Source organism: Epinephelus lanceolatus, chromosome 11, assembly GCF_041903045.1.
Source record: "Epinephelus lanceolatus isolate andai-2023 chromosome 11, ASM4190304v1, whole genome shotgun sequence".
Classification (NCBI taxonomy): Eukaryota; Metazoa; Chordata; class Actinopteri; order Perciformes; family Serranidae; genus Epinephelus; species Epinephelus lanceolatus.
This window is the reverse complement of record NC_135744.1, coordinates 6,967,052-6,978,107: the sequence shown is the minus strand read 5'-3', so window position 1 is coordinate 6,978,107 and position 11,056 is coordinate 6,967,052. Positions and strand designations below refer to the sequence as shown.

Here is an 11,056-nt window from a genome sequence, read left to right as displayed (position 1 = left end):
ATGATTGTTTCTTCCTCCCCAGGTAACCGAGCCTCTCGAGCTGGTTGGAATGGACTTGGTGGGTAAACTCAATTTAACAGATGGTGGCAATCAGTACATATGTGTCATGGTTGATTATTTCACCAAATGGGCAGAGGCATACCCACTAAAAAGCAAAACAGAAATAGCAGACGAGGTGACAAATTGTGTTCTTGATTTCTTGTACAAATTCGGTGCACCTAAAAGGCTGCTAACAGACCAAGGCTCAGAATTTTGCAACAAGGTATAGTGATTATGCAATATGGATCACCAACATGTAACTTTTGCTGTGCTGGCTCAGCTCATGTTCATTTGAATGGTCATTTCAAGGTCAACTATGGTCTGTGTGAGAGACTGGGCATCAAGAGGAGCCTGTGCTCCCCTTATCATCCACAGACCAATGGCCTTGTGGAAAAGCTGAATGGCACGATACAGAGGTATAGTTTTGTTGTCAGTACTTGAACTTGAGCCCTTAATAGCCTAACACACTTATGTCCTGTTCCAGTCTGAACAGGTAATCATTAATGGCACTATCTGGAAATGGGTTGCTTTATCATACACGACAACCCAAATTATCTTCTGCCTCCTCATGCATGTACCTGAATTCTGCATTTTAAGGTCCCTGAACAAACTGGTGGCTGAGCACCCCAACCACTGGGACCAGTATCTCCAGCCAACAGTGTTTGCCCTGAGGACCAAGAAGCAGCTGACTACTCAATACAGCCCGTATTACCTGATGTTTGGGAGGGAGGCCAGGTATCCCTCAGAGGTCCCAGATGAGTATTAAGTAAGACTGCCAATTGTTCTCATCTGTTTGGAGTTTGAATTTGGGTCATCTGTGTCCCCTACAATGTCACTGATTTCTTCCTGGCAGGTGACCGAAGAGAGAGTCTGCAACCTTATAAAGACATAGGAGATCTGCCAGGGCCTTAGAGATCAGGCCACAACATAAAAAGAGGTAAAAGCCAATATTGAGGTCAAACACCAAAAGGTCCACAAGAGGAAGGAGGACAGAGGTCAGGCAGACAATTTTAAAGTGGGGGACCTTGTTCTAAAGAAAAATGCGCGGCAGGCCATGAAAAAGGGGGACAAACTGGAGGCCAGCATAGTGGGACCTTACAAAATATCAAGGCTGGAGGAGAAGACTGCTCACCTGGTGTCAGAGAGTGGGAAACTATCAAAAGTCAACATTGACCACTTGACTCATTACTTCCAGCCAGAGGAGAGGATCCCTGCCAAAATCAAAAAATTGTCTGATCCTACTCCTCTGGCTGGTCCCCGCATTGACCCACCCACCACATCAGTCACACCCCCAGCAAGGCATATCACAAGCTGCAAAGCCCAAGGACCTCCACTCAGTGCAGATATTTGTAAGTACACTGATAGAGTACACCCCAAATTATGCATTTCATGAATAACTGCCATAACAATGTTTTTTTTTTTTTTTACAGTAATCAGAGATGTATGGGCAGGAAGGCAAAGAACGACACTCTGGTCAAGGCTGGGGCCATATAAATTATATATGGAGTTGGAAAGTCAGGTAGCCTACTTTAAAGAAATTATTTGACTGATGTGCGTCTTTACAGATTAATCACATTATTGTTTTCATAGAACATTAACGCATACCTCACAATGGTTGGGAGGAAGAGTGGTGCTGTCATTATAGACAGCTATGCAATGACTGCAGTGTGGCAGGGCAAACAGAGAAGCCTGAAACAGGTGAGTAGGATTCATTTTTGTGCCTTTTGCAATCCAGTGAGTTTTTCTCAGTTAGATATATATTGTATCTTATTTGATTTCTGTTGTAGTTGGCCCTTGATCGTGATGTGGCTGCAGGAGCAGTCTGTCATGAAGGACACTGGACACTCATTGTGAGTATTCCTAAATGTTGACAGATGTGGACACAATAATGACACTTATGTTTGAGGGGTTGCTAATATTTGTTTTGCATTTCCATAGATAATGTACCTGAAGGAGATGAGGTCCTTATACCTTGATCCGTTTGGGGCCACTCAGCAACAGATTGAGAGATGCAAACATGTTACAAGGTGAATCAGCTGTAATTTGTGCATTAGACATGTATGTATTCATGCATTTTGGATAACCTTGGGGGAGCAACAGGCGAATTACATCATTTCCCTTATGACTATACTGTTTCACTAGACTGGCATAAGCTTGTCCTTTTGAGGGCCTTTAACACTGTTCAAGTGGTCTTAAATTTAAAATCCTCTTACCTGGGCTTATGTTACAATTTCCTGACTGTGGTCAATCTGGGTTCTCTGTGTAGAGCACTGGTTCACCAGAAGTGTCCTGCTATTGGTAGGTGGACATGTTCTACATTGGCCCATCCAAGACAGCAGGACACAACATCATGTGGGGTGTTTGTGTGCAAGGTAATAACTCAGTGATCTCTGTGCCTGTCATTAAAGAGTCATTCAAATTATACTCATCAGACTTTTATCTTGCAGAGCAGATTTTGCTGGCCCAGCAGATCCAGTATCCAGTGGACCAAGAGGGTGTGGCCATGCTAAGGATGGACATGGCTAAAGCTCTGCTGGCAAATACAGGTACAAAGGACTCTTCCAGGTTTACTTATTTGTGTCTGTAATGGCAACTGGACTATATGTATGCCTGTGTTGTAGATGACCTATCCCAGCTGTGTCGGGCTTGTGGGGAGGACAGCTCCGGGGCTGAGATGGACGAGTGGGTAAGGAGATTAATTCTCCAATGTCGGTTGGACGCCTTGGATGCACCTTGGATGGGTTACCTCACGGTCAGTGGGTGAACACTCACAGTCACACAGCTATTGTTAATGTGTAGTTCAATTTACTTAACCTGCATGTCTTGCACTTCAGCGGTCACTGGAGCAGCTGAGGGAACATGAGAACACAGACAACCACAGATAAGATTTAAATCTAGTATCTGACAACATTGCCATACAATTCTAAGCATTATCATGATTTCTCATTAACTGTTTAATTGTACAACCTCCTGATGAATGAATGATTACCTGACACACTGCTTGGATAGTTTCTGAGGTCTCTTTTCTCTCTTTTTTTTTTTTTTTTTAGATTGAGTGCACCACTTGCTGTCTGTGGTACCATTCACAGTGTGTCGGACAGCCCTCACCAGAGCAAGACTGGCTTTGCACTGCTTGCGCCACATGAATCGGCACTGCAACAGTCCGGTCTGTTGCTCTTCCTGAGGTTTCTACCTTTTTTTTTTTTTTTTTCCCCCGTTAAAGGGTTTTTTGTTTTTTTTTGGGGGAGGGGGGGGGGGGGGGGTGCTTGCATTTCATATTTGGACTTGAATTTGGCCACTGTGTTGGTAACATGTGAAATTTGTCCACGTTGTGACTATGCAAGATTAAAGAGTATCTGAGTGGGTTGTTGACACTTATGTTGTATAGCATTTTGGCTACAGTATGCTTTAATTTGGTCACAGTTGCAATCATAAAAACTATCTATCTTTATCTCTATCTATCTATCTGTCTAAACACAGGTGCATTTTATTGATGGCATTTTGAATGCACAGAGATACTGTGACGAGATCCTGAGGCCCATTGTTGTGCCATTCATCCACGACCATCACCTCATGTTGCAGCATGATAATGCACAGCCGCATGTTGCAAGGATCTGTACACAGTTCCTGGAAGCTGAAAACATCCCAGTTCTTGCATGGCCAGCATACTCACCGGACATGTCACCCATTGAGCATGTTTGGGATGCTCTGGATCGGCGTATACGACAGCGTGTTCCAGTTCCTGCCAATATCCAGCAACTTCGCACAGCCATTGAAGAGGAGTGGACCAACATTCCACAGGCCACAATCAACAACCTGATCAACTCTATGCGAAGGAGATGTGTTGCACTGCGTGAGGCAAATGGTGGTCACACCAGATACTGACTGGTTTTCTGACCCCCCCAGACCCCCCCAATAAAGCAAAACTGCACATTTCAGAGTGGCCTTTTATTGTGGCCAGCCTAAGGCACACCTGTGCAATAATCATGCTGTCTAATCAGCATCTTGATATGCCACACCTGTGAGGTGGGATGGATTATCTCGGCAAAGGAGAAGTGCTCACTAACACAGATATAGGCAGATTTGTGAACAATATTTAAGAGGAAATGGTCTTTTGTGTGTATAGAAAATGTTTTAGATCTTTGAGTTCAGCTCATGAAAAATGGGAGCAAAAACAAAAGTGTTGCGTTTATATTTTTGTTCAGTGTATATGAGTTGCTACAGTAACTACATTATCAGGAATCAATGGACTCTGCCGAGGAACCATCCTCCACATTAAGTTATCCCTTACTTAACCCGCATCCTAGATCCAAGATTTGTTTCACTCATGGGCCCAAAAAAAACAGCAATAACGACATTGAATTACGGGTACAATCTGAGTGTTCACTAATTTACCCATTTGGCTTGACGTTACTGCCGTTTGGCACAGCGTCATAAGGGACTGATGTTAGTTTGTGGTCAAGAAAGTAACTTCAGTGTTTCCCATTAATTAACGAAACTATGGCGGCCCGCCATAGTTTAATTTGACCCGCCATAGTTTCTAAATAAAAGATTTAGGCTGCTGAAAGTATTGACTTCTCATGATATAAATAATATCTCGAACGCCGTAGCGTTTTGTGCCGCTGTGCTCAGGCTGTCAGATCCAGCGCTCGACAGTGTGAGCATTTCAGTTGACTAAAAATACGTGTGTGCGAACTGTAAAAAATATTTAGGGGCACATGTGCGCATAAAAAAAAAATCAGCCGAAGCAGCCTATATTTTTGTCAATAAAAATATATGATAATCTAACCGCAAATGTTGGAGGAACTCCAACTGCCTTCCCTCTTCCCTCTTCCCCGTGTGACACGGTTATGGGCGGTTTTCCAAGCCACTGTCGGCACAATGAATATAATAATAATCGGCTGGGTGGAAATAAGTCAAAGGGCTCTAGTTTCCCGGCGCAGTGCAGGGTGGCGAACCCCGCGCAGAGCTAGTTTCGAGCAGCGCAACCAGAGGCGTGCTCAATTTGGTAGTTTGGCAGACCGAGGTGCGCTGAGATGGGTTTGGTGGCGCAGCAGGGGGAGGTGTCGACAGATCCAGCTTGGCGCAGTGACAGTTTTGTGCCAAAAGGCTTCACCGAAGGTGCGCTAAAAGCTCGCCATCTGAAACCAGGTCTACTGTCAGCGCAGGGGGAGCGCAGCCGGTGTAAGCCGAAGTTTGGCTGACCGGCGGACAGTGCGCACACGTCACCAAAACCTCACAGGCAGGTTTCCAGAATATCAGGCATATTAACGATGCAATAAATACCCACAAAAAACACTATTCAATGCAACTATCTGCAATCAGCGCATAAATGTATCTCTATATTGACTGTCCCGTCACATCTGATGTCAGATCAAAGGGGATTGGCACCGTTTGGCACGTTTGGCACACATAATGGAAACCCAACCTGATTTGATTAAACAGCTGCAAACTAATGAGTTCACACCCCTCTCAGCCAACCACAAACAGCCACAGCATCAGATAGGGAGTATATATTCAGCATCTGTCATCTTAGAAAAGTCAAAAGAAAAGAAACAGAGTGAGACTGCGAGAGAGAAAGAGAGAGAGCACGCGCGCACGAGAGAAATGCAACATTGATTTACAATTGTGGTGACCTCCTCCCAGGCTACCTTTGCATCATCAGCCCGTGGAGGTCTGCTTGCAGTTCTGTATATTCGGACACTGCGAGCAGACCTCCCGGTCCCGCCCAGTCTGCGAAACTAGAGCCTAAAGTGTGGAAAAGAGGGACCGGGAAAAGCGGCGGACCTCCGGGGAAGCCTGCTCCGTTCTCCCCACGGTTAGGGACCGTTCGCCACGGTACCGCTGCTGGGCAGGGTGGAAATAAGTCCTGCAGAGTTACAGAGGACCTGGAGAATGTTTTAGGATAGTAATAACATTATATAAGATAATCATATTACAAAGATAATATAAGATAATAACATTAAAGACAAAATGAAATTGCAATACTTTTTCAAAACTTGATTTTACCTTTCTGTACATTTTGTAAACAAATTCATTTCAATTTCAATTTACAATGTTCAAAAATTCCCCCCCCCCATAGTTTCCCAAAAACCTGTGGGAAACACTGAACTTTATCCATATAACGTAATCTATTCAAATAGTTATTGTAACCTTAACATCTTAACCACGATCCGTGCCTCCCTGGAGGAATGTGGAAACGGGCGCGAAGTCTACTGTAGTGTCGTTACCAGCAGGTTCCGGTTGTGTCCCGCTAGCTTTGGGGTCAGGGGTCAGACCACACCTCCTCAGCCTCCTCCTATTGGTGCATGTCTGTGACTTGAATTCGTCTTGTGCAGGGGCTCTGGTCTTGAGGGTCACCAGCTATCGGTTAGCATGTTAGCTAAGCCTTGGCTCGCGGTAAACATACAAGCTCAGGATCTTCTTGTGCAGCGAAAGGCACTTTTATTATGGCAAAGGAACTTGCACAGCCTTTCTTCACAGGGAAAATATCTTAAATGAACAAAACACATCCACAACAGCCCTCTCTAATTGACTGACACAGAGACATTGACAGTGACTAACTGGCACACACGCAGTAGGCCTCAGCTATTCGCAACTAAATTACCCATGTTGCCCCTATGTCACTTCTATTCCCACAAGGCCACTCTCTTAACCCTGTAAAGCCTGAACCATGAAATAATTGCCAGAAAATTCCCATTATTTGAGACTGCAGTCCTTATGGGATGTTATTAAACATTTTAAAAAAGAAAAATTGTATCACATTTGATACATGCACGAGTTTTAGTGCATTTTTTCTCTGAGCTTGTTTTCATAAAACAAACGAAACACTTTTATAACACCTTAAACTTTGCTTGCAGTGGCTAATAAAACAGATTTTGATTGAATGGTAGGCTACTCTATGTCATGCTGACATAATATCCCAAAACCAAAAATCATAAACATACAAACAATCTCCAGGGTTGCGAAATAGTAGCCTGTGCATGCATTGGTAATGGGCCTGAAAAAACCGAACCCAACCCCAAAAAAATAAAATAAAATGTGCCTGCCCTGATGCGTCATTATTGCATTCTAATACAGGGCAGGCACACTTGAGAGCCTAATAATAGTGATGATGACATGATTAGAAATTAATTTTCTAGGCTACTCTAATGACGTGATGAAACTTGAATGAAATACCATATCAGACCGGAGTCACCGGACATACGGTCATCATGCCAGCCAGCATGTAATACAGGCAGCCTGTAATTCAGGCTGGATACAGGATAATTCCACAATTAAAGTTGATTAATTAAATACTTTAAATCAATAAAGACAATAAACAACACACAGTACAGGCCAGCAAGAAGTTGTGTTTTATAAAAAGAAAAAAAAAAAACCAAGGCAGAAGCCCGACCCAACCCAGCCCGAACCCACGTACCCTGTTGGGTTTGTCGGGCCGGCCCGACCCGTTGAGAATCCTACGGTGGTATTTAATGACCTTGGAATGAGAAAAGGTATATCTTTTTTTTTATCTGTTTTTATAAGTGTTGTATGTAGGTTGCCTGTTTTAACTATTGTGTGTTTTGATTTGATCTTAGCACTTATTCCTTTTAATTATCCATCGAGTAGTATGTTTGTTTCATCAAATTTCTTAATTCAGTCCACAGGATCACTTACAAAATGCATATGATGAGGCCTATTGACGGTCCTGGGGTATTCCTTTAGGGACCCTGGGTAACTGAAGGACTTTGTTTAATCACAATAATTCCCGCTGACTCACCTGCTCTGTGGTCCAGTAGGTCCTATACATTTTAGAGCATTTTAGCATTCTATTAATGGGGCTTTTATCAACCCTTTTTGGTTTTTAAGCAGTTTTCTGAGGGTTTTTTTTTTAATACACAGAGCCCCTCGTAGTGCTCTTCTGAGAGCGCTGCATTTTAACCAAACCCTAACCCACACTCTTCAGGTCTTCCTCCAAGCCTGTAGTAATGACCATTTTGGTCACTATTTCCACTAAAAACAAACAAACAAATAAACAAAAAGCTTCATTTTATATACTGGGCCTTCAAAGTGCTCTCTGAAACTACACCTGGGCTGGCTTGTGTCCATGAAATGAAAAAATCAAAACTTTGTCGTAGAGCTAAACCAAATACATCTTTGTAAAGGTCTCGACCTGGAGAATAACATATGTCAGTATGAATATTCTACATGGCTCCAGCTTTGAAATACTGACCTTTGAACCTTGACCTTGGTGCATGTCTGAAGGCTCATAGTTCAGCTACAGGCATGAGGACCAACTGTTATAGAGAGCTCTGGACCTCAGCTATCATGTGAGTATAGTCAAAAACTGGGGGCACTGTTAAATATGGGTAAATAAATAAATAAAGTTTCACCCATTTAACAACTACATATTTAAAATTTGATAACACAAATGTGTTTATCATCAGCGTAAAATCCTCAAGTGCAACACACACCGCCGCCGGCGCAGCGCTGTGGCCGTCAAGGGCCGCCCCCCAACACACACTGGCAGCGGCGCGCAGCGGCACCGTCAACATGTATTTCCCACCCCAGCCCGCTAGGTGGCTGTACCTACACTAGTTGCCAACGGTTGCCAACTGCTAGTAACAGAAGAAGAAGAGGAAAAACTTTGAGGCAACAACAACTTGAATTTCACGGGTGAATTTCTTATCAAAGTCGTCTTATTAAAAATTTGAAACAACCGGAGTTGATCCTACGAGACGAGACGTACATAAAAGGCTTTTCTCGTAGTGCCGCCATGAGCGCCGGCCGCGCTGGAAATAGAGCAGTGGGCTGAAGCAGAGCGGCGCGGCACGTCGGCCAGCGCCAGTGTGGGTTGGTTCATAGCATATAATGGAGGCGGGCGTTTTGACGCGCGGCGTACGGCGGCGGTGTGTGTTGCACTTAATATGCTATGAACCAACCCACACTGGCGCTGGCTGACACGCCGCGCCGCTCTGCTTCAGCCCACTGCTCTATTTCCAGCGCGGCCGGTGCACTCATGGCGGCGCTACGAGAAAAGCCTTTTATGTACGTCTCGTCTCTCAGTGTACTCTCAATTCAGCATTCATAATTTCCAATTCGAGGAAAAACACTAATATATTTTAAAACTTCCCCTGGTTTTTAGATTTTGTTCAGGAGTGTATACATATCAAAAGGAATATAGGCTACCAGCCACAAACTGAAACAAAATTGTCACAATTTCGAATGCTTGCTCACACTCATCCATCTGAATCCCAAGTAGTAAAATGAATTAATGATATTACTAAAGGCTGGCAATACAACAGCGCTCAAATGAATAATAAATAACATAATAAATATTGCCACCGCAAGGACTTGTGGGACAGAATTATCTCCTTTCCTTTCGTAAAGGATGGTCCAGTACCCTATGCTTAAGGAGATTAGAAAGGAAGCATTTAAGCACCTTTCCTTAAAATTTATAGAATTCGATCAGCTCTTAACATGGCTGCCACTTAGATACTTCTGAGTCATTTCACTCAGTTAGGAGCCTTACTAAGCAAAAAAGACTATTTGACCGCAGCCCCTGTTTCAGCCCATGTCTTCCTTCTCCAGCTGTGTCTGGTCCTTGTGATTAGTCTTCTGTGTATATACTGTATACCTGTGTGTTTCCCTTTGTCCTTTGTCAGTCTGTCTGTGTACCTTCTGTGTTCATCATTTCTGCCATCATCATGTATCCATCCCTGGTCTTCATGTTTTTTCCTGGTTGGTTTTAGTTTGGATTTTTGTTCTGCTCCCAGATGGATTTTTGAGTTGCCTGCCTTTATTGGAAGTCCGTCATCAGCTAAAGTAAAGCTTGCCTTTTATTGAAAACTTAAACCTGCCTGTTGAATCTGCACTTGGGTGCTCTGCTGAACTGAAACCATAACAGTTTGACAAAAAGTCAAACCAGAATGTGTAATGAGTGGAATTTATGTTGTATACAAATCAGATGTAGATGGAAAAACTGAAATATAATATAAAGTGAAGCTTAAACATCCCTGTCTTTTTTGATGGTGTATAATGGTATATTAATGTTTCCATAATTCATTGTAGTGAGAATATAATCGCTGCCTAGAATAACATTTCTTTGAGATGATGATTATCTACATTTTTGTGCCACACTGGTTTTGCAGGGAGGATGTTGGGGTGGATGGCAGACTTGCCATCCTGTAACATAAATAATTTCCCCTCGGGGATCAATAAAGTATTTCTGATTCAAAGTGCAGGACTGTGACACCAGAATCCCAGGTTCTCGTCCAGACTCCTCCCTGTGGCCTGTTAGGATAAGGCAACAAAAACACTTTGGTTAAGGGTAGGGTAAGATCGCAGTTTTGGTCAAATGCTAATAAAAAAAAAGGTAATGACTAGAATTACCGCTTCTTGATTGTATACCTCTAACACCCGGTCAGCTTGCACTTACAGATTGCATCCATGTCTGTGAAATAAAGGATGCTTCACACACACCTTCTTCTGGCAGCACAGAAGAACTATACAATCAGCACAGTTTCAAGGTTGGCACCCAAACCAACAATTGCCACATTCTCAAAGATGTGTTAGGAGATTATTTTTCTCTTGAATCCAGCTGCAGAAGCCAGAGGCAGCTTAATGAAGCACAAGACTTGTGGAAATGTACATATTAATTTTGAATAGAAAAGAATAGGGCTAAAAAAAAATCTGAAATTTTAGTAGTAAGGTTGCATCTATGTCTGTGAAAACATGGATGCTTCACACACATCTTCCCCCCAGCAGCACAGATTACTAAACAATCAGCACAGTTTCAAGGTGGGCACCCAAGATTAGTGTCATCAATTCAGTATCTGACCAAATGTCTTCCCGTCTGTTACTGAGTTATGACATTGAATAATGGTCAGAAAAGTGATTTTACAGAATATTATGTCACAGTGCAGTTGACCTTTGACCTTTTGGATATGAAATGTCATCACATCATCATTTTTATCCTATTGGATATTTGAGTGATTTTTTTTGCATAATTAGCATATGTATTCTTGAGTTATGG

The 11,056-nt window shown here is 43.0% G+C and overlaps 1 protein-coding gene across 1 annotated transcript; it reads left to right on the top strand.

The window, feature by feature from the left end:
- Window positions 1-1,093: 1,093 nt before the first annotated feature.
- Window positions 1,094-3,210, top strand: LOC144464635 (uncharacterized). The gene is made up of 7 exons (XM_078172226.1): window positions 1,094-1,405; window positions 1,630-1,737; window positions 1,827-1,889; window positions 1,978-2,066; window positions 2,306-2,412; window positions 2,481-2,585; window positions 2,661-3,210. Exons 1-7 carry the CDS (start codon window positions 1,094-1,096, stop codon window positions 2,801-2,803), a joined length of 927 nt encoding a protein of 308 aa, XP_078028352.1. The 3' UTR covers window positions 2,804-3,210.
- The last annotated feature ends 7,846 nt before the right edge of the window (window positions 3,211-11,056 follow it).